Source organism: Microcebus murinus, chromosome 8 (genome assembly GCF_040939455.1).
Source record: "Microcebus murinus isolate Inina chromosome 8, M.murinus_Inina_mat1.0, whole genome shotgun sequence".
NCBI classification, from domain to species: Eukaryota; Metazoa; Chordata; class Mammalia; order Primates; family Cheirogaleidae; genus Microcebus; species Microcebus murinus.
Window position 1 is genome coordinate 52751695 of NC_134111.1, and position 24817 is coordinate 52776511.

Consider the following 24817-nt stretch of genomic DNA (forward strand, 5'->3'; position numbering starts at 1 on the left):
AGATGCCATTAAGGTCAGAAATGACTGATACCCATCTAGAGGATCAACTGAAACGGTGGACTTCCATATGCTGCAACCAAATATTCAAACGCTTTCCAACAAAAAGCAGATATAACAAGGCCAGTTAGCTTTAAAATTAAGCAATAGCTTTCATTTTTGAAAAATATGTAGTAAGATTTTTACAAAATAATGTACATTTTTAGGTATATCTAATTGCAGTTTCTTGAATGCAGCCTTATTTGATTACAGCTAAATTACTGCAGCTTTCCAACATGAAAAGGTTCCCCACTATGGTACAGTTGATTGGCTCACCATATGCATTCCTCCTTTTTGTCTGCCAACTATTTTTCCAAGGGGAACTCACCTTTCTCTCATTCTCCTTCCAGTGGTTTGGATGAGATTGACCCCACGCCTATCCTCATGGGAAAGCCATGCATCCTGAAAGCTCAGGCCTATGAGACAATGAATCCTGGGAGTCATGCAGCAGCTCCCAGAAGAGATCCCTGTACTAGGGCAATATAATAATTTAGCTCTGTTCACATATGAAGAACATTGTAAAAATGGTTTTTATTAACTGGTGTACAAAATAATACTTTAAACGTGCAGAAAATATAATGAATTATCAGTTCTACTCATAAAAATACAGTCACCATAATTTATTATAGAGCCTTATTAATAAGAGTTTAAATTTCTTTGTGGCTTTCTTCATTATCTCTACCCCTTCCTGCCCAATCACTATGCCTGTGGGGGGGTGGTAAATATCTCTAAAATCACATCCTAGTTAATGCACAAATTGCATAGAACTTGCCTGGAATCATACACAACCATAGTAATGCTAGAACACAAACACAATTTCTGGTGTCAACATTCTGTTTTAAGCTGAAGGAGTGGCCTCTTACACAGAACCATCAACCTGAAACCCAGGAAGCAGGAAGTAGAAATATCAAAGTTCTCAAAGCAATCCTTTTATTGTTGATCATGCTATCAGGTATAGATTGAATAATAAATAACACAACAACAAATATAATCACTAACTCAAAAACATTTTTCATTTCAAAATATGGGCAAAGTATCAGCTTTTTTTTTTTTAAATTTCAGAAGTGATAAATGAAAAACCTTAGACAAATTAAATTTAACAGAGTTTAATTGAGGAAAGAATGATTGATGAATTGGGCAGCCCTGGAACCAGAATAGGTTCAGAGAGACTCCAGTGCTGCCACGTGGTTGAAGATTTATGAATAGAAAAAGGAAAATGACGCGCAGAAAACAGAAGTGAGGTACAGAAACAACAGGATTGGTTACAGCTCAGTATTTGCTTTACTTGAACAGTTTGAACAGTCGGTCACCTTTGATTGGCCAAAACTTGGCAATTGGCACAAGAGTAGTTATAGCACGTTTATGCATCCAGTTAGGTTACAGTTCACTATGTATAAAGAAACCTTTAGGCTGAACTTAAAATACGTAAGGAGGCAGCTTTGGGCTAAACTTAATTTAACAGAAGTAACTTTCTTTTAAATTTCTTTTCTGCTGATAGCTTTCCCTCTAAATTGAATCATGTTCAAGGTTTAAAAAATGTCAAATGCCATAACCTAAAACATTTGTATTTTTAAGTTAGCTTCATCACTTAGAAGAATAAGTTTGTATTCAGATATCAGTAGTAAAAACAAAACAACCCCCCCAAAACAAAAACCAAACCAGTGAATTAATATTTCAAAATATCTATCTCTGAAAGTTATATTGTGTAAGTGTAATATACTTAATTATTATAAATAAATGAATCAAATTGGCTGTGCAATAAAAAGCACAAGCCATAGCTGAGTGACAGAAAATTTCTAAACTCACATTATATATAGGTAAACTGACGGTGAGAAACTAAAAACCTCAGACCAATCCACATGATCTTGTGATCCACAATTCCTCAAAGCCATCTCTGCACTGATATAACATTTGCATACAACCAGGTTTCAACTTCTCTTTGGCTTGATTGTCAAAGTGTCATTTAAAGGAGTACTATTAACATACATTATAATATAAGTGGAAGTAGTCCTATAGTATGCCAGCAAAAAGGTTTAACTAAAATGCACAGGAAGTTATTAAATTATCTGGTTAAGATCTCCTTTAAAGCTCTAGTTAAAGAGATCCTGATATTCTCTATTTCTCCTATTTCACTGATTGCTGCTCTTATTTTTAATATTGCTTTCCTTCTAGTACTTGATCTAACTGGATCTTCTTTTGCTGGTTTCTTAAGGTAGAAGCTTAGATCATTAATTTAAGACTGTCCCACCTTTCTTCTTAAATACAAGTATTTAATGGTATAAATTTCCCTATAAACACTACGTTAGCCACATTTCATGAATTTTGATATATTTTTCTTTTCAGCCAGTTCAAAATATTTCCTAATATATCTTGTGATTTCTTAATTCATGAGTTATTTAGCAGTATGTTGGTTAATTTCTAAGTATGTGAGAAATTTTCCAGATATGTTACTGATTTCAAATTTAATTCTGTTGTGGTAAGAAGATATACTCTGTATGATGTCAGTCCTTTCACATTTATTGATAGTCATCCACAATTCAACAGGGACAATGCATCCTTAGGTGAACATTAGAGTATGCGTATACAAATCTAGAGGGTATAGCTTACTACACACCTAGGCTATGTGATATGGCCTATTGCTCCTGGGCTACAAACCTGTACAGTATGTTACTGTACTGAATACTGTATGCAGTTATAACATAGTGGTATTTGTGTATCTAAACATACAAAAGGCACAGTAAAAGTATAGTATTGTAATACTATGGGAGCACCATCATAAATGTGATCTCTTGTTGACTGAAATGTAGTGTATAGCTAAACTTGTTTGTTATGTAGTGTGTGGTTAAACTTGTTTTATGGCCCCAAATATTGTCTATTTTGGTGAATCTTCCATGTTCACTTGAAAAGTATGTATATTCTGCTATTGTTGAGTGGTGTACTCTATAAGTATCAGGTCAAACTGGTTGATACTATTCAAATCTTTATCCTTTCTATTTATTCTATCACTGAGAAAAAAGGGTTGAAACCTCCAACCATAATTGTAAATTTGTCTATTTCATTGAAACCTCCAACTATAATTGTAAATTTGTCTATTTCACTTTCAGTTCAGTTGTTGCTTTATAGATTTTGAACCTGTTATTAGGTGTATATAAATTTTAAATTGTTATGTCCTCTTGATGAATTTTAGCCTCTTCATTCCCAATAAGTATTCTTTGTTCTGAAAACTACTATGTTTAATATAAATATACTCTAATTTTATTTGATTTATTGTCTGCATGGTATATCTTTTTCTCGCTCTCTCTCCCCTTTATATTTAAGGTGGGTTTCTTGAGGATAGCATATCATTGGATCATGCTCTTTAATATGACAATCTCTGCCTTTTAATGAAATGTTTGGGCCATTTCCATTTAATGTAGCTATCAATATGATTAGGCTTAAATCTGCCATCTAGCTATGTATTCCATTTGCCCTTTATTCCTTTTTTGTCTTTTCTGGCATACTCTGGATTAAGTGCCTATTTTTTATGATTCCATTTTGTCTCTACTATTAGCTTGTTAACTATACATATTTTATCTTTTAGATTTTGCTCTAAGGTCTACAATATACATCTTTAAGTCTACCTTCAAATAATATTACCACTTCACATATAGCATAAGAATCCTATGATAGTATACTTCTACTCCCCCTATCCTGCACTCTATAGTTGTCATAAAATTTGCTTGTATGGACTTCATAATACAACATTTTTGCTTTAAACAGTCAATTATCTTTTAAATACACTGAAGTGAGGAAAAACATCTTTTACCCACACATTTACTATTTCTGGTGTTCCTTATTCTTTTGTGTAAGTCTAAATTTTCACCTGGTATCATTTTCCTTCTACCGAAAAACTTCCTTTAATACGCTTGTAGTACAGCTCTCCTGGTGATGAATTCACTCAGCTTTTGCTCATTTAAAAAACAAATCTTTATTTTGTCTTCATTCTAAAAGACGTATTTGCTGGAAATAGAGTTCTAGGCTGATGTATTTCTTTTTGTTCAGGACTTTGTGCCATTCCATTGTTTTGTATAGCTTCTGATGAGAATTTTGCTGCCATTTTCCATTCATCTTTATGTAATATGTAATTCCTACCAGCTACTATTTAAAAAAAAATTTGTAAGATATGTACAAGTAACAGTAAAAAAGGAAAATAATTTGTTTCTTCTAAGTTGACCTATTTGTCCTGCACTGAAATAATATTTAAAGATATTAATAAGGAAAATAGTAGCATAAACATTATTTCTTTTTTTTAAAACAATGTACACTATATTCCTGGTGTAAGCGTGCACATTTAAGGTCCTATAAAACCATAAAACTATAAACACATTATGAAGCTGAAATGTGAAAATAAAATTTAAGAGAAACAGAACATATGCTTAATTTCTATTAATAGATCTTAGAGACATCTTCCATACATCATGTGAGGGCTGAACAACCTCCCCTCTCAGGCTCAAGCACAGCACAGGTGTGTGCTCCTCGAATTATGACAAGGTTACATCCCAATAAACGCAGTGTAAGCCGAAAATATCACAGTTGAAAAGCGTTTTCTACTTAGGATACTTTGAATTTGCAATGGGTTTATCTGGATGTAGCCCAATCCTAATTGAGAAGTGCACTGAATACATATCGCTTTCATACCCTCACAAAGTCAAAAATTGTAAGCCAAACCATTGTAAGTCGGGAACCATCTGTACCACTGTAGGATGAAAACTGTTCTTATCCCTAAACTGATTTTCTCTCTCTCTGGATGCTTTTACAATTTTCTCTTTAACACTAGTTTTCAGCAGTTTGATTATGATGTGCCTTGATGTTGTTTTCTCTGTATTTTTTTTTTCCTGTTTAGTGTTCACTGACCTTTTAAAATTTGTGAGTTTTCATCAAATTTATAAAACTTTTGGTCATTACAGCTTGAAATAACTGTTCTGTCTCCTGATCTCCCTGCACTGTTCCTTCTGTGACTTGAATTACACTTAGGCTGCTGGATGTTGTCCCATTGGTCACTGATGCTGTGCTCATCTTTTCTTTCTCTGTCCTTCACTTTAAATATTTTCTGTTGGTGTATCTTCTGGTTTGCTAATCTTTTCTTCTGTGGTATCTGATACGCTGTTAATACAACGCAGTGTATTTTTCATTTCAGATATATTTTTCATCTCTAGAGATTCAATTTAGACTTATTTATTTAGGGCAGGGTCTTGCTCTGTTGCTCCAGCTGGAATGCAGTGGAGTCATCACAGCAACCGTAACCTCAAACTCTTGGGCTCAAGCAATCCCCCTGCCTCGGACTCCCAAAGTTATGGGATTATAGGCATAAGCCACGACGTCTGGACTCTATTTGGATTCTTTTAAATAGCTTTCATTTCTTTCCTCACTGCAGCATTTAGTCTACTGTTAATTTTGGTCACACTACTAAGATGATACCCTCTTGAGGACTCTTAGCCTATGCTCCATGTGTTATGGGGTCTTTCTACTACTGGTAGGCAGAACGATTTTCAGCTATTTTTCAGCCCGTTCCTTTCTGGCGATTTCCCCATAGTTTCCTCTCATGCATGTGCAGATAAATCCTCTGCAAAAGATTCAAGAAGACTCCTCTGTAGATCTCCAGAGTGTTTTCTGGGTGCAGCTCTGTCCTCTCAGGTATTCTGTCTCACACATTTGAGCTGTTTTGCCTCCCCAAACTCTAATCTCTTTGTCCTCAACTTAGGTAGACAATTAGACTTTCCTGGGATTCTCCCTCTATGTGCTGTGGACTGGAAATTGCCTCTAGGGAGTAAGCTAGAGCCATCTTAACTTGTTTAAGAATCATTTTGTTTGTGTTCCTTCTTTCAGTCATCATAGTCCTGTACTACCTATTGATCAATGTTTGACTGTTTTATATACTTTTTCTAGTTTGCTAGTTGTTTGAGATGGGAAGATAAATCTAGTTCTATCATGACTCAAAGTAGAATTCAGTTTATATTCTTGGTTCTACTGATTAGATCCTTCATGTGAGCTTGAACCAGGGACCTCACTAGTCTTCAGTTTCTACACATGTAAAATAGCATTAACTTAATCAGTAATTCTCAACATCCTTTATACAGATTGAACTGTTTCAGGATTCTTCTGCCATCCATGTCCTATAAGCACATCTCATCCAGCAAAGTGTTCCATTAACACTGTTGTATTCAGTAGATTGTATACTGGGATCTTGCAATTGGCTATTTCATTTGTCATTTCATGTTGCAGAAGGCATTCCTTGTTTTTTAGCCACATAGAATAAATTTCTTGTCTTTGGATAATAGCCCTCAATCCATGTGAATTGTATGGAGCCGGCCCCTCATTTTCAGCTCCAGGGGAGAGTACATGACCTGGATCTAAGCCAATCAGCACATTCCATTCTCCTGACCAGAGCTACTGGTGCAGAGATGGGCATATAGCCGGTAGATGATGCCAGATCTAGAACCTTTGTCCAGTCTCTTTGCAGCTGATTAGAATCTAGGGAGATACAGAGCTGGAGCCTTGGACAGCCATCTTCTCACCAGAGAAATCCTAAAAATGAAGACAGAGTTGGGAGACAGGGTTCTGGTGGCATGTTTAGCCCCTGGGTCAAACAATATCTTTAATGAATGCTGGACTTTTCCTACTATGTGACACAATTCCCTTTTTGCCTCAACCAGTGTGGGGTAGGCTTTCTGACACTTGCAATGAAAAGCCTCCCAACTGTTCCATCAAATGGTAAATATGTTCAGTTTCCAAATGTAGTTAAAAAAAAAAACACTGAAGCAATACAACTGTGGACTAATAAGCTGTCACAGCAACCATCAAAGTAAACTAGCATGCCTCTTGTCTTTATATGAATAAGGGTATGTGCATCAGGTAGAACCACAAGTAGAAATCAGGGCTGTGCCCTGTGTAAGAGGTGGAATTCCAAAGAAAGATAGTTCTAAAAAAGAGAAAGAGTGAATATGACATTTTAGGCCTGATTTGGGCAAATCCATTCACATGGACAGCCAAAGTGTCATCTCTAATACAACAGACTGGACGATATCACCTAATATGACAAGAAGCCTCTGACTCCCATGACCTAAAAATAGATAAATTCTTTTTTTTGTTTGTTTTGAGATGGGGTTTCATTCTGTTGCCCAGGCTGAGTGCAGTGGTGTGATCATAGCTTACTGCAGCTTTGAACCCATGGGCTCAAGCGATTCTCCCCATCTCAGCCGCCAGAGCAGCTGTGACTACAGGCAGGCAATACCACACCTGGCTAATTTTTTAATTTTTTGTAGAGAAGGGGTCACACTATATTACCCAGGCTGGTGTCAAACTCCTGGCCTCAAGAATTATTTTTATGTCTGCACAATACCTTATAAAACACACCAGTCCTAGTTTTGCTCCCCAAAGAACTAAAAATATAGAAAATACGCAGTTGATATTGTTCTTTAGAAGCATAGCACTGCTGGGCTATTAGCCTTTCTTTTCTTTTACAGCTTTCCTATTTTGCAACCAAGAGAGTCTTCAGATAATTTAAGAAGAGGAATTCGAAACCTGAAAAAAATATATTGGTATAGAGTTTATCAGAAAAATAATTTATAATGGTTGTTTTCCAGCTACCAGCAGTTCTTCTGTGGTAAAATCTTTAAAAAAGAAAAACTTGATTTTGCATGTATTCACATATTTTCATATTCTATTTCCTTTGGTGTACATGCATGTCTTTTTCTTCTCTGCCCTTTGTGCTCTTTGATGAAGGTGATGATATTTTTGTCATATACTCTTACATAACAAATGATGAATGCCGACTAGCAATGGTAATAGATTTACTGAGATGTAGGAAACTTGACAATACAGACAACAGCAGGTCAGGTGTTATGGAATGCATGTGTTCTTTAGGCACATGCTTTGACCATCTTACTAAAGTCATGGTAAGCCTCACTCCTAATAACACTCTGGTCTTCTAGGGAATGTTGACGTAGTCACAAAAAAGATGAAGTATGACAGTATAATTTGCCAAACAAGGTTTGAAAAATAGACATATGAAATAGTACATATGTATTTCCCCCATTAACTTACAAAATAAGCAAAATAGAACTAACACCCAATCCTTAGGAAAATCTGGAAAGGAAGAATGAATATATGAGAGAGACTACAAAAAGGCCATTAAAGTAAAAACACGTCCCAAATGTGGGAAAAACCAGCCCTTGAAGGGTAGATTATTAAGTGGACACAAAGTATTCAGAGAAGAATTCTAGAAGAGGTGATTTTTAAAAAATTGACTCATTTTTTTAATTGATAAAAATTATGTTTATGATGTACAACATGTTTCCAAATACACATTGTGGAATGGTCAAAATCGAGGTAATTTACATAAGTATTACCTCACATATTTATAATATTTTATGGTGAGAACACTTTAAATCTACTCCAACATTTTTAAGAATATGGCACATAGTTATTAACTATAGGAAGTGACTTTTTTTATTGTGTGTTCTTCCTATGGGTTTATATCCTTAACTTCTCATTGTGTTAGAAGTCACTTGCCAGGCTGGTTCTCTGCTTTGTGATAAATTTTAGAGACATTAAATTTTCTAAAATATCAAGTCAGCAGATGGACGCAGATGCTGGAAATATTCAATACTGCATTAGATGTAGCTGAGTGCCAGAGGGTCTCACATTAGGATATTGGGAACAAGAATCAGGATTGCTTCTGGTGTGAGAGAGCGGAGTTTCCTTTTAAGCTGTTTAAAAGTGGCAACCCTACATCTTGTTTTCAAAGGCAGTCCTGAGGTTCTGTCTTGTTTCCCTTTAAGTGTTTGCTTTGTTTTCCAATTCCATAAAATAAATAGGACAGCTAATAAGTTCCTCTCACAATCTCCTGGTAAGAAAGACAAACATGCAAAATTCTGCCCAATCTTTTTTTTTTTTGAGACAGAGTCTTGCTTTGTTGCCCAGGCTAGAGTGAGTGCCGTGGCGTCAGCCTAGCTCACAGCAACCTCAAACTCCTGGCTCAAGCAATCCTCCTGCCTCAGCCTCCCAAGTAGCTGGGACTACAGGCATTCGCCACCATGCCCGGCTAGTTTTTTGTATATATTAGTTGGCCAATTAATTTCTTTCTATTTATAGTAGAGACGGGGTCTCGCTCTTGCTCAGGCTGGTTTCGAACTCCTGACCTCGAGCAATCCGCCCGCCTCGGCCTCCCAGAGAGCTAGGATTACAGGCGTGAGCCACCGCGCCTGGCCTCTGCCCAATCTTTAAAGCAACAAAAGCAAAAATAAAACTGAAGCTTCTGCATAGAAAGCAGAATGAAAAGGCCACCTATAGAATGGGAAAAAGTATTTGTAAACCATACATGTGATAAGTGGTTAATATCCAACACATATAAGGAACTCCTACAACTCCACAGCAAAAACCCCAAATACCCTTATTAAAAAATGGGCAAAGGACTTGAATAAACATTTCTCCAAAAAAGTTATACAAATGGCCAACCAGTATATGAAACAAATGCTCAATATCACTAATCATCAGGGAAATGCAAATAAAAACATAACAGTATATCATCTCATACCTGTTAGAATGGCTACTATCAAAAAGATGTGGCAAGACTGGAACCCTAGTGAACTATTTGTGGGAGTGTAAAATGGTACAGCTGCTATGGAAAACAGCATGGAAGTTCCTAAAAAAATTAAAAATGAAACTACCGTATCATCCAGCAACCCCACTTCTGGGTATATATCCAAAAGAACTGAAATCAGCTCTTGAAGAGGTATCTGTACTCTCCTATGTTTATTGCAGCATTATTCATAATAGCCAAGATAGGGAAACAACCTAAATGTTCGTTGATGAATGAATAAAGTATGATATATACCTACAATAGAATATTTAGCCTTAAAAAGAAAAAAATTCTGCCATATATAAATCCAGAGGATATGATGTTAAGTGAAATAAGCCAGGCACACAAGGCCCAAATATTGCCTGATTCCATTTATAAAAGTTATCTAAAATAGTCAAACTCATAGAAACAGAGTGCTTGTCAGGGCCCCCGAGGGAGAACTGGGGAATAGCTGTTCAACTTGTGTAAGTTACATACTGTTGCACAGCATATCACCAGAACTTGTTCATTTTGTATCTTTAGTTAACAATACTGTGTTATACACTTAAAAATTTAAGAGGGTAGATCTCATGTTCAGTGTTCTTATCACAAAAAACTCTCTCTAAATGTTAAACTATTCTAATATTTCAAATTATACTTTGCTTACTCACTTCTGGCTATCAAGCTGTTTTAGGTAGAAATGTCATTTTAGATAGAAATGTCATTTTAGATAACCACTTAACATATATATATGCTATATAGAATCATGAGGAATATGGCATTATTATACATGACACATTAAAAGTATTTTAATTGCCACTGGTCATGCATAAAACCATTCTTACGTTTTCCTCATCCTTCTCATGTTGACATTTGCTTTCTTTTCAGTTAGTATGTCTATGTCCAGAGTCAAGGATCACATAATACATATAATTATATCCCCTCCATGTCTAACAGAGTGGTATGCACACAATAGTTGCTCAATAAATACTTGAGGGATGAGTAAAGAGGAAATGGAGTGCCCGTAAGCTAGAAAAGCCCTAAATAGTCTTGTTGTATTAATTTTTATTTTTTGTAGAGACAGGATCTTGCTCTTGCTGGTCTTGAACTCCTGAGCTCAAGCAATTTTCCCTCCTAGGCCTCTCAGAGAGCCAGGATTATAGGTGTGAGCCACCACACCTGGCCTAGTCTTGTTTTAGAGAAATAATGTGGTCAAGATGTTTCAACACTGTTAATGGAACAGTTTTTCTTTGAAAAGATTTAGTTAGTATGTTAATTAACTTATCACACATATGTTAAAAGAACCAATCTCTTCTGGGCCCACGTGAACACAGGAGGGACTTCTCAAGACCAAGAGGCTTGGAAAGGAGGCTGTTTCCAGGAGATGCCTTGCCCACTCAAAACATTTTTAAAATGAAATACTAGAAAACTTGAATGGAAGAAATTGAAAACCTATAGTTATATAGTTTTACAAATGGTAATTTGTATCAGGGAGGCAGTGTAACAGAAGTAAAATTTGAGAACTTTGGGAATAAAGACAGATTATGAAATATCTTGAGAATGGGTTATGATCTGTGATAATATAGCATGGGTTTCTCTTGAATTATAGCAATTTAAATTCTCTAGCCCCATAAAATGGCTATGAAGAAGTATATGCAACTATGTGCATAATGACAAGAACCTTGTGAAATGCTTCTTTAGGATTATTAATGGCAGGCAGTAACCTTTCCAATAACCTTAGTGACCTAGATTTGCATTTGAGGTGTACAGGTTCCCCGCCCAGCATCACAAGTCATAAGAAGGGTGAGGTTGAGAGGGCCACCATGCTGAGGGCAGTGCAGAACCCAGTGTGAGTGCCCAGTGAGTCTCTGTGGTCCTCCTTACCAACAGCCAGGGCGGAAGTAAGTAGAGTGCTGCTTGTCATATTTGGTTTCCACGGCATCTGGTAAGTACTATACCAGATAGCAACAGAAATACAATGTCTACCGGGACTTTACAGATGATCTTGTCCAATATCCTAGTTTCTCCTCATTCGCTTTCTCCATGTCTGACTGTCCTAGGCAGAGAAAACCCACACCATGCACTGATCTTTGCTATTTTTGTCAGTGGCCCATATTCAGAATTGGAAGAAGAATGTGTGTGGGTGTACATGAATATAAGAAAAAAATATATAATGCCATGTAATCTCTTGGACAAAAACACTATTCCTTTAAAATGTTTGTTGGACACTCCATGTTCATATCCATAGGAGAAACAATGAGGCATTCCAGGTTGCCATTTCCATTTTGTCATACTGCATTTACCTTCATTTATATTACTATTAATTCAAAATAATATTAAAATTCCTGAGCATTTAAAATGTGCACAAAGATTCTCTGGTCAAGTATCAGATAACATGATATCTTGGGCTTTATTTCATTTTAAAACTCAGATAAACCTGATTAAAAGAAAATATTGTTACAATACAGATCTTAAGGTCATCAGAAGAAACTATTTTTATGTTGCAATTTCCTGCTGTCATGAGAAGTGGTTTCAAACTAACAACAAAAGGTCCCCCATGTCATACTGTGTACGCATTTATTTGGTCATTCAACAAATGCTTCTTGAGCATCAGCTGGTTACAGGCATGATTTTGCTAGGCATGGGGCAAGAGATAGGAGGAAGGGAGGGAAGTTGTGAAGGTTGGTGGGGATAATACAAAAGAGGTGGTAGGCACTGTCTTTGAATATGACATTTCACTGCTGTTGATAAAACCTGTTTTAAAGAGTATTTTCATATATAATTTTAGTTTCTTTTTAAATCAACATTGAAAATTTATCTATATGGACTCTAATAAAATTTTAATAACAGAAAATTATAATTAATGCTTCTCAGTATAGTATAATTCAATCAGAATTTTAGATCCTGTAGTTCCATTAAAACTATATTTATTGGTTGATTTTGTGTTTATTTTCAAGTGTGAATCAAATAAAAGACCAGAGGAGGCCTGGATTTGCCAGTTTTCTTGGAAGGAAAGGGAAGACCACTTTCAGCAGGAGTGCCAGCTACTGCTACCCTTCAGTTCATCAAACAGCAGAAGGTCCAGGGTGTGGGCCGGCACTGCCAGGCTCACTGTTATCTTTTTCTTCGTGGGTCCTGAATCAGTAATTAAACAATATGAGGTTTATGTAATAGTGTTAATTACAGTATTGATTCACATTTTAGGATTCATTGCTTGCATATTATCTTAGCAACATTAAATCTCTTAATGTAACATGAAGAATGCAAGTAAACCACTCACCACTTTAAGACCATCTTAAAAAAAAACTAAACTCATATTTTAAAGTTACATATTCACTCTAATTCTTAATGTTGTTTTAATTACTTAATTTGCCTAAGTAGCCTCTTATTATGTGATATCTAATCTTTATTATATAGAGTTATCTGAATTAAGCAACAAACCAAATAAAACATTTAGTAGTATAATTTAGAAGGAGTAAAGGAAATATAGAGGATTTCACTGTATTCTATAGTGCATGAAAAATGCAACTGCTCTTATGTAACATCTAACTCTGCCTGGGAGCTAAGAAAGAGCTTTCTTCAGCCTCCACAATCATGCTGAGGTTCTCAATTGCATCATGACCTGTGCAACTGAGCTAGAAAACTGGGATTCAGATGAACACTTAAGTATAAATGAATTTCTTGGTATGGACTCAGAAAAAATACCCACTTAGGGGTAAATTACAATAAGAGAAATAATGGCTGCCATGTTCCAGGAACTCAAATTCAATTGTTCTGGTGTAGAAACAGAGGTTTAGAGAAATTAAGCAAGCTCCTGAGGGCAAAAGCTGGGTCTTATTTATCATTCCATTCAGAGAGCCTCAGAATGTAGGATGCAATCATTGCTGATGGGGTGCCTGTGTTTTAGTTTTAATGCTAGAAGTTTCTCTCTTTCTCTGTATGTATTGTATTAGGATGGGGTAGTTCTTAAGAAGTAGACCTAGGGAGCAATTAAAATTATTTTCACTCTAATTTATGTTGAAAACTTACAGGGTAATTGTTTTTAAAGGATATACTGTCTTTATGTCTAAAAATGATAACCTCCCTAAGAGATATAACTATCCTTCTTGTAATAGATTCCTTATCAAATCCTTGTAACAGGAAAAAAAGAGAGACCATGTTATATAACACAGCAAAATGGAAGCCTTCCTGTTTTATTCTACTACAAAAAAATAAAAAACTCAAAAAGCAAACACCTGTCTATAGTCAGGTCCACTTGATTTGTTCGGCTTTCACCTTGGTGAGTGCTTTCACCAAAGGTATGATGCACTTTTGGCTTCATCCTCTGAAATAAGATTTGACAGCTGTTCAACACACAGAGCAGTATTACATAACAAGGCAGTTCAAGAAGCAAAAAAGAAAACCATATTGAAATGAGGCTTTGGTGAGTAGGCTTGTGCTTAGACAGAATACACTTTTACCACCAATGAAATAGTCAATGGCAAGGACACAAGAATGATTATCATCATGGACATGCTCAGTGTTCCCCCACAACAAATCTCTGAATTGCACATATTGTACATACATACATGTACATACCACAAGCAGTGACCTTCTAAGTGAGTATCTGTGTGGGAGAGAATTGCTCTTGCCACAGAGTCTCAATTCTTTCTGGGATGTTCTCAGAAGTCAAGTATGACTTTCCTCTCTTCTCTTTTTTTAATAATGATACCCACTGGAAACATTTTTTAAATAACAAAGTTAATTTCAATTACTCTGGAAGGGTCAAATCTGAGACTTCTGACCTTATTAGCAACTCTAAAATATGTAATGCATCTCACTAACATGAGCCCCTTTCTTGAGCATAAATACCTTTTTCCAAGAGCAAGTCTAAGCTGGTTTTGATTTTTTAGTTCCAGAGAAGGAAGAAGCCGTGTACTTTTTATGGGCTTTTAAAAAGAGAAGTATCTTTAAAGCAGTTTAGATACCAAGGTAAGAATCACAATTGATCCACAGTCAGCACTTTCTGGTTGTACAGAATTTGTTCATTAAAGTCCTGAATTAAAATTGAGAAATAACTGGAAGATACAACAAAAAAGACTATGCTCGTTTATGCTAATTCTTCTATTTGCTTTTAATCAGTATTGATATAAAGCATGTACAATGAACTTAGCACTAAAATGGCATTCTTATTAGGTCAATCTGTTTCTCCTGAACAAATCAGAGGGTACATCTTTGGAGATATTATTTTAAAATCTCAGCCATTTCTTGCTTAGGAATCTAATGGCTATTTTTGTGATTTAACTTTATATATGCAAAAAGATTTGGGATCATTTAATTCTGTAAGACCAGTTGTATATCATGCATGAAGAAACTGAGGCCTAGTAACCTGCATGTATTGTTGAGGTGCATAAATGGAAGATGTGGTTAAAACTGGATGCACATATGATTTCTGTTTTGTACTGAATTGCCTTAATTTCATTTTAAATCAAAGATATTGGTTAAAAAGTAAGGTCCTTAATATGTTTAAAGAGAAAGGAGAAAATGCTAGTTTACCTTGAAATATTAGCAATCTTTATAAAGCCCATACATTTTAGAAGCATATTTTTACCAAGTAATTTCTCCTTTATCCCAAAATAATCTAAAGATCATAAAAAATCTTTTCCTCACTATGGAAAATGCACAGTATACTGGGAGCTTGGTGTTTAGCATTTGAGTAAAATAAATACTGCTGTCAAAAATCAGGATGAATTGCAAATTCGGGCAGACATTACCTAGTCCAGAGCCTGGTACCTTCTATGTACTGAATAAATGTTGAGTAAATTAATAAATAAATGGAAGATCAGGGTTTACAGCTTTATTACCTTTTGAAACCAAATTATTCCTTTTCTAACTTAAAACCTAATGATGTTTTGTCTAAACTAAAAATATCCATGTCTCAGAAACTGTATCATAAAGTTGCCTAACTATTGGGAAGTTATCATAGAAATACCAGTGCATCTGCCTATTAAATGTAACTGGTTCTCCTTATGATTGACCTCACATTGTCTGTTCTCTGAATTAGATTGCAAAAGACAGAACTTCCAGGCCTTATATCATGCTACAAATACAGGCAAGATCTACATACAGCTTGAATCAACATACATATCATCTTGATGAAAGAAGATTCAAGTACAGTTGATAAATCACATTAACACAATAATTAAAAACTACATACATGCATACATACATACATATCACACACACACACAAGGTGAAAGCAAATACTCAAAAAGTGAAGAGAAGCTGCTAGTGTCAGCAGTATCAACAGTCCCATGGTAGCCATCCTCCTTTCATCGTGGTCAATTCATTAACAGAGGAGAAAAGACAGAAACTATAGGAAATGCAGACCATCTGCTCAATCCAGATGCAACAGCACATGCCTCTTATATCCAAAGCTTTTTACCAGAAAAGAACAATGATAAGATCTAATCCTCTTATAAAATATCCAACAAAGGTATTTAGACATTTTTGTATCACAAATAAAAATAATGCCAAAATCATTATTAAATAAGACCTTTTAAATATGTAAGTCAAGACTTTTACCAGTGAGTACATATTGATTAAACAATATTGCAACAGCATTAGAGAAAATAGGGTTGGACTTGTATTAGCTTTATTCAGCTATTCCTTAAATAAAATCAGGCTTAAAACATCTCAATAAACATATTAAATAGCAAGAACATTTTAGTCAAGTCATCCTAGTTTTAAAAAGTCATCAGAAGATACTCCTTTTATGTTACATACTTCAAGAAATGTGCATTTCTTATAAGAAAAGGCTAAAAACAAATATTCTTACCTTGAAATTGTGAACCTTTTCATATTTTGGAATTTGCTCGTTTTCTTTCAGAGTTGCTCTTCTAACAAGTGATGTCAACTGCGAATAAGCAAAGAGTTTCAGAGGTTGCCAGATTGTCACAGACGACTTTGGAGAACCCAGTTTCATTCCCAGGGCTGCTATCAATAAATCTTGCTGACGGCCCTCTTGTTTTGATTTGTGAACTGCAGCCTTATTAGTTTTCCTCCCTGACCAAGACTCTTTGGATGGCATTTTGGATTCACAGGAAAAAAGAAACCTATATTGATCTATGTCTGTCGATGAAGCCTACTCAGCTAACACAGGAGCATTCTGCCAGGCAGCACAGAACCCTAACCTACAGAGAGCTGCAGAGAAACAGCACGGAGAGGTGGAGGAGGAGGATGAAGCACTTCATAAACAGAGGTCGGCTAACCAGGCAAATTCTTCTTTCTTCCTTTTTTTCTTAAAGGGATCTATATTTAAGCTTCCAAAAACTTGAGTCTGAACAGAAATAAAAAGAGTCGATGCTAACACACAAAACACTCAGCATCTCTCTTTATCCCTCTTTAAAAGCCATGCAATTTTGGCAAATGATACATTTCTAAAAGCTTTCTTCTCTATTCAATATACTAATGTCCATTCTGAATGAAAGATGCCTACATACTGCTGCAACCAGTTTCTAGCAACAGACACCCTGTGATCCCCTGGCAGGGAGGGTGGGGGAGGGGAGGGATTTGACAGGGAAGGCTGGATTAGACTGGCCACCGTAAGAAAGGAGATAACCAATGAAAATCAAGCAACAGTATTTAAGTACTGTATTCCTCAACTCACTGTCTCTCTGCTTCTCCCTCCTCTCATGTAAGATTTTCTTGCTGGCTCAAGGCAAAAAAAAAAAAAGAAAAAAAAAACAGTGGGAAGATAATGAGCAATGAATGAGTCATGTATTATTACAAAATTGAATTTTTTTAACCTATTAAAAGCAGAGGAAAATTAACATACAGCACTAGTTTTTAAAAAGAATAAACTGCTGCTGCCAGGTAAATTATGAAAGGCTGATCTGTATCCTTTGCACATTATGGACTGAGGTTAACCAAAACCCGATCTTATTAAAGATGAGCAAAAACTGATAAGTATTGTGATGAAAAGGAGTTTAATATCACACTATTTTCATGCAGAACAAGGAGCATGACTTTAACACTGCTAATACCCTGGAGTGGTCAGTTTTGTCCAGGTCCTATGAATATTTTTGTTGTGGGTCACACTTAAATAAATGAAACCATTATTTTGATTCTCTAGTCTTGATGTTTTTTATTCAGAGAGTTTAAGGTCAGGTCATAGTAGGAGCCAGTTGGGAATTAACTTCTCATTTACACGGGTCCCAGATACAATATTAATGTAACTGTGCTCCAGGACCCTTGGATGTACTGATATACAAAGACGGGTGCTGGATAAGAGACTCAAACGTGGCTCTATTTAGGGCAATAACTATATTTTTCAGCAAGGTACTATAAAAGGCTTAGGTTTCCCACTTTGGTTCCCTAACTATCTCCCTTCTGTTTCTTCATGCTATGGTAATTAAGTTTAATCCATTATGACTCTAATGTTACACTGTATTTAAAGACTCTAAAATTCTATATTTAGATGGTTTCAGTACATTTGCTGGTATCAACAATTTATCTCAGATTTCATAATCTATAGGGAATATTTGCCCAGTAAATAGTCTAGTTTAATTAGGGCACAAAGTGATCCTTACCTTATGCTAGATATCAGAAATAATGAGTGACTGATTTTCTAAACATTCCCAACTTATTTGAGTCTATAATCCCTTTTATTTAAAAAAAAAACATTTTAAATAAAGACCAAGTTAATAGATCTACAGAAGTTTCAACTTCACAAATTTATACCTTTAGATAATTAATATGAGACATAAAATGCTCCCATTCCAAGAGAAAACGCAATGGAAAAAAGCTTCCTTGCCTAACCTAAATTACTTTTTGGTTTAGACCTATTTTGTCATGTGATGACTAAAAAATATAAAGGCCAATCAACTCTTCAGACATGTATAGCCTAAAATAAAGTTTACCCAATTCTCAGTAGGCATTAGAAAAAAACAGAGACTCCAAAGGCAAGTTTAACAGTAAATTTTTTTCTCAACAATGTTTAATATCAAGTTACTAAATTAAACAATCATATGTGTAACCCAAGTAGCATTTTTTTTTCCTGAGTATTTTTGATCAAGGTCTTGTATTATATATAGATCAACCCAGTCCTTCAGCTGTAGTAACTAAAATTCAACCAAGCATAGAAATATTCACGGTAGTTATCCAGGAAATTCATGGACAGGCAACAGTAAACATTCTGCCATTGAGAGGTAAAGTCTACTGTAGAGTCTGTAGAATTGTATCATCTCTCCTAAGTAACTGTTCTACTTAAGAAACACTGGAGTAACCGCAATTTGGGAAGCTACCTTGGGCAGTAAGGAGACAGAAAACAAGTTAGTATGAAAAAGGCCTTAACTACTCTCAAATGGCTAAGGATTTGGTCACTATTATGCCTTCAACCTGATCACAACTGCAATTCTGCATTAATTTTGGTGAAGGGCTTGCAAGTCACAAAAACTGCTAACTCTAAAATTCAGAACCAATATCAATGTTCTAATGTTCCAGGCAAATGTATATCACTCATGCTTATAATTATCAGGCCATATCTCGTTATCAAATCTATTAATGATGACTACCACTTATTAGTTATTGAGTACTTATGCTCCATGGATGCAGGTAAGCATATTACATACAGAATCCCATTAAATCCACAAATAAAATTAGGATAATATATGCCTCAGAGGGCTTAAGGTTGAGAGAACCAAGGCCCATAAAAGTTAACTTCCCAAAACTGCAAAGCTCGTAAGTGGTGGGGTTGGGCTCTCCAACACAAAGCTATATCCATCCAGGTGAGAAAATAAGAAACTGAAATCTGAGAGTAGCTGTTTTCTTCTAATTCTATATAAGATGGTTTCTATAGTTATTATTTCCTTTCAATTTTGAAGAGAAGCAATAGACTGTAAGACAGGGTAGCAATGAGTAAAAATGGATGGTAAAAAAAAGTAATATAATAGTAACTAAGATCTTGGGATCTCAAGTTTAACATGCAGTACACTTAGTAGGAAATGCTGACCTCAAGGCTCAATTCAAACACCCCCTCCTTCCTGAAGCCTTTGATGATCTGCACCAATTAAATGTGATCTCACCCACCTCTTAAACTCAGAATTTTTCACTGGTTCATTAATTATGAGATATATCACATTCTACTTCGTATCAGTTACCTGTGTAGCTGTTTATATGGAATTAGGTTTTATAGTCCTTTGTACAAACCTTGAATCTAGCACACTAGCTTACACAAATAGACGTTCAATACATATTTGGTTAAAAATGAAAGCAAATGAAGGCAGCTATTTTTATTAAGGGGCAGTGTGGTATAATGAAATTTGAAATCAGAGAAACTGTTTGAATACTGACCTTGGGAGATTTGCCTGGTGCCTTGATTATGTTATCTACATAATATGGATACCACCACCTATTTTATAGGTTACTGGGAAGTTTAAAGAAGATGACACATAAAAGATGAAAAGACTACAGGCAGTAAATGCTCCATAAAGGACAGGATTATAAGGGTGCTGTTCCAAATGTTAGCTGTAGGGTATGCTGTGTAAGTATAAGAGGTAGGTCCCTGCCCTCAAGTAGTCTGTAATCTTCTTTTAGTCAATACCACATAAGCATGCCTGGGAACTCTTGCCCTTCCTTTTTTATTATGGCCTCTACCCAATTTCCCACATTCTGGGCCTAATCCTAATTTTTAAAAGGCATATAATGACATGTAAGTTAGCTGAGGAAGCAGGGTTAGGAGGGAAGTGGAAAGTGGCAAGGAAAGGAAATTTTCAGTATTTGTTAAGGAGCCAGGAACACAGCTTGATGCTTAACATGGGTGTCCTATATGTCGTTCATAACCATCCTGGGAGGTATGCTGCATGATGGTCACACTTTATATATCAAGCATCTGCGGCTCACAGAGTGACTTGCTCAAGGTCACACGGTCGGGAAGTGCAAAGTCTGAAATCAGAATCTCTATCTTCTGTCTCCAAAGCCTGACAGCTCTTTCTGCTACTTTATAAGAGTAGCAGATAAACACAAGGTGTTAGGGACAAAGTGCCTCTCATATTCTGGTTCTATAAAATGGCTTAATTGGGTAGGGCTCTAAACTGGCGGGGTATATATCCTGCAAGGTCAATGGAAACGCTAGCAGTATCCAACTTTTTATTTTGACTGGCAATCTATGGCTTATCATCAGACCTGACCCTGCCCATCCTCAACACTGATGCCACTTCTGTAGGTTCATCTGAATGAGGGTGACTGGCCTGGAAACAGGGAAGGGCAATGGGCAGATTCCCCAATCCTGTCTGTGCCTACCTTTATCCATACCATCCGAAATACAGAAGACTATAAAAATGGTAAGGGTGGGGCAGGGAGCTGTGAGGAATAAGGAACAGTAGATGAAATAGGTGACCTTGAAAAGGAACATGTTCACTGCTTTTCAAATAAAGAAATGTCCACTGGCCGGGTGCAGTGGCTCACGCCTGTAATCCTAGCACTCTGGGAGGCAGAGGCGGGAGGATCGCTCAAGGTCAGGAGTTCGAAACCAGCCTGAGCAAGAGTGAGACACTGTCTCTACTAAAATAGAAAGAAATTAATTGGCCGACTAAAAATATATAGAGAAGAAGTTAGCTGGGCATGGTGGCGCATGCCTGTAGTCCCAGCTACTCGGGAGGCTGAGGCAGAGAAGGACTGCTTGAGCCCAGGAGTTTGAGGTGGTTGTGAGCTAGGCTGATGCCACGGCACTTTAGCCTGGGCAACAGAGTGAGATTCTGTCTAAAAAAAAAGAAAGAAAGAAATGTTCACTGATACCACTACCCTGTTGTTTACCCAGTAATAATACTGGATTGGTGCTCAGCCAGCCTCTCATTTTCACCAAGTGCAGTAAAACAGGAAACTTGGGCTCTGGGGCCTGACAAAAGTGCTACCCTTAACCCTTTCATTTATTAGCTGTGCCATGTCCTTAGTCAAGTTACTATTTCAGTCTTTACGTGTAAAATGGATTAAAAATACTGCATAGAATTAACGATTAAATCAGATATTATGCAGCAAGCATTTTGCATTATTTCTGGCACAGAAAGTAATAAATGGAAGTTTCTCCTCCTTTCCTTATATTCAAGTACCTATATTTCCACAATCAGGGATAGTATAATATGTAACTATGACATGGATTAAAGGCCCAAGACCACTGTCCTATGCCATGTGAGCTTCAGATTAAATTATAACCCATCATTTAGACATATCGTAAGCATCATTGTTCTGCAATCGTTACCCTGTTCCCTGGCAATTTTATAGTTAAAAGAACTTCTATGCTCAAACTCTGAGTAATCCCATCAAATCCTGCTTACAGAAAAGGATTTATCAATTTATTCACACAAAGGTACAAATGACTGATAATACGTCCTTTTCTATAAGGATCTGGTTTTTAATATGGGACCAAGACTTAAGCCAAAGGAATAAATCTCCAACTACTGAACATCAGGACTTATTTATAGAAAGAGGGTTCCGAAGGAAACTGGAAGGACTTCATGTAACACACAAACAGCCATTTCTTCTATAACATTATGGTGATACTACAGATGCATACCATAATGCTCTAGTTAACTAAATAAACTAAATCAATATTTCATCCAAAAAAGCACCATCAAGGAATGTTCTAGCTGGCATGGCCTTGAGGCTTGGGGAGGTGCTAAATAACTGGATAAACTCTTGGATAATTAGGGTTTCTGGTTTAGTGAAATCCTATAATTTCTATAAAATGTTAAAATTGAGGTATAAACATCATAGATTTCCTGAAATATCCAATATCAAGTTATGAATTCAAGCAAATATTACTCTAGCTACACAGATTATTCCTACCTTCATCCCTTGATTTATAATTTGTAATCTATTCTCCATTAGAGTCAAGAGTAAAATATATGTGTCAGTTTCCATTAATTGACAACTGCATGGCATTATACTACTAAATGCTTTCCATGTATAATGTAGTTGGAGTTGTCAAAACAACAAATAAGGTAGATATTATAATTCTCATTTTATAGATGAAGAAACAGAAGCTCAGAGAAATTAAGTATCTTGCCTAAATGGTCACCTAACTAGTACATAGTGAAAATAGGACTTGAACCTACGTCTACCCAACTTCAAATTCTGTACTTTCCTTTAGACTATCCTGCCTCTCATATTATCTATTGCTAACATGCAATTGTGAAAGCTTATCATTTGAATAAATTTCTAGATCATTTACATTTTCACTCTCAGATCACTAGGCCTTTTAGTACTGCTATATTTGAATTTATAATTATCTACCAGATTCAACACTCAAGCAAAAATTTCAAATGCATTTAAAGTCAAACTTTAGAGACTTCTGTATCAGAACTCTATAAATTCCTTAAGTTATATTGGGATAAATAAATTTTTATGTTGCACAGAAAACTCTTAACATTTTGCCAAGGCTCTAAATTTTTTTGCTACTGACAACAATCACATTATAATGCCTAATTCAGTCTTCATTATATAGCTTTTTTAGTATTAACATAATATCCATCTAAACAGATAACAATAAGGCACATCATTGCATTCACTTCAGTGTATAATAAATTTAAATGACACTATACTAACACTGCCATGACCAAATGTTGTATACTCTAATATACTCCCTGACAGACTCATATGCAATATATTTAAACATAAGACATTTGAAAACACAATGCAAACAAAAAAATATAGCACTAGTATGCCTTTTTCTTTTAAGAAACAACAGAAATATGAGGAAATTCCCCAGGTGCCAGTTGTGAAGAAGCTTTTTCATTCTATATGAAGAACACCATGCCCAAGGAGGAGGGGGTGGAGGGGTACACAGCCTGGTTTCCAAGTCTGGTTCTTACTGATATCAGCCAAGTTACTCAACTTTCCTAAATCCCAGCTGGACTAAATCGACTCTATGGTCTTCTCAATATTTTTAATAGAAATTCAAAAGGAAGAAGGGATGTGCTGTGAGATTTGGGAATGTCTACGTGGGAAAGGCCTGCTGGCTATATTGAGGTACCTTCACCAAGTATCTCTGGCAAATTTGCAATGAGCTTTTGTCTGGTATCCAATCTTGTAGGCTCAGAAACTAACTCTGTCAGTACAAGGAGATTATATCTCAAGGGGAGACTAACATTTTAAAACCAAGCTCATGAAGCTGATAGGTAAATCAGAATGACAGCTGTCTAGTTTATAATAAGATATGAGATATAATTATCATAAAGTAGTGACCAACATGCTCTTTTTGGTAGCACACCTACACTGGAAAAATTAGCAGGTTGGTGAGAATGGAATCAGAGCACGGATTGGATAAACTGAGTATTTAATGAACAGAGTTAAGACATCTGTTGTATCCTCTACAACTAGGATCACCTTGTCAATGTCCTAGAATACTCAGTGACCATTTCATGGGGGCTGCTTCCCTTTAGGTCAGTACTTGGATGGGCATAAGCAACTTCTACCGCGTTGAGTCTCCTTTTTAGATATTTCTTTATGATTTTGCATATCTCTGCTCAGATAGCCTAGGTGGTGATCTTAATTCATAAAACTGTAGCCCTGATGGATTGATAATAATTGCTTTGGGAAGAAAAATAAGATAAAGATGTCCTTATTCTGAATTATGTAACCATATGTTAATATAAATGAAATTACGTAACAAGAATAAAATGTTCTAATCAAACACTGCAATATGTGGCGACTGGCAGTGATGGTTGTATGGTAATGATCATAACATTCCTCCTTGGCTCTTCCTAATGAAAAGCTGAAATTGGCCTCTGTGGGAATTTCATCTTAATCTCCCCATCCCTGCCCCCTGCTATGAACCTAAGGGGCTACATGAAGAAATGTGTCATTTTAATTTTTGATACCTTTTACCTGCAAGACTTAAAAAAAACCACTATTATTGTTCTGCAATTAATAGAGAAGGTAAAATTAGAGAAGCTCTAACACTTTATCAACAATTATGGACTTCAAATCCAGTGCAAAACTCTTGAATCATAAACGTTTTCACTTTTTCAAAAATCTTTTAGATGTAATATACTTATTGAAAATACAACGAAAAACCAGATTAAAAATATAAAAATTAAAAAAACAGATTCAGGTTGATATTATTAGGAGTGTTTACAGATTTTAAACTGTCACATGAGATTATTTCAAGTTACCACACCTCAGTGAACATTTTCTACTTATTTAACA

General features: G+C 35.8%; 1 protein-coding gene across 3 annotated transcripts in view; it reads right to left on the bottom strand.

Moving 5' to 3' along the window:
* CHN1 (chimerin 1) overlaps window positions 1–24817 on the bottom strand; it is a 185422-nt gene that overhangs the window by 32259 nt on the left and 128346 nt on the right. For all 3 annotated transcript variants that reach the window (XM_076005661.1, XM_076005660.1, XM_020288372.2), the window contains one exon: window positions 16452–16529. In XM_076005661.1, coding sequence (XP_075861776.1) covers window positions 16452–16529 — 78 coding nt within the window. The remainder of the gene's footprint in view (window positions 1–16451; window positions 16530–24817) is intronic.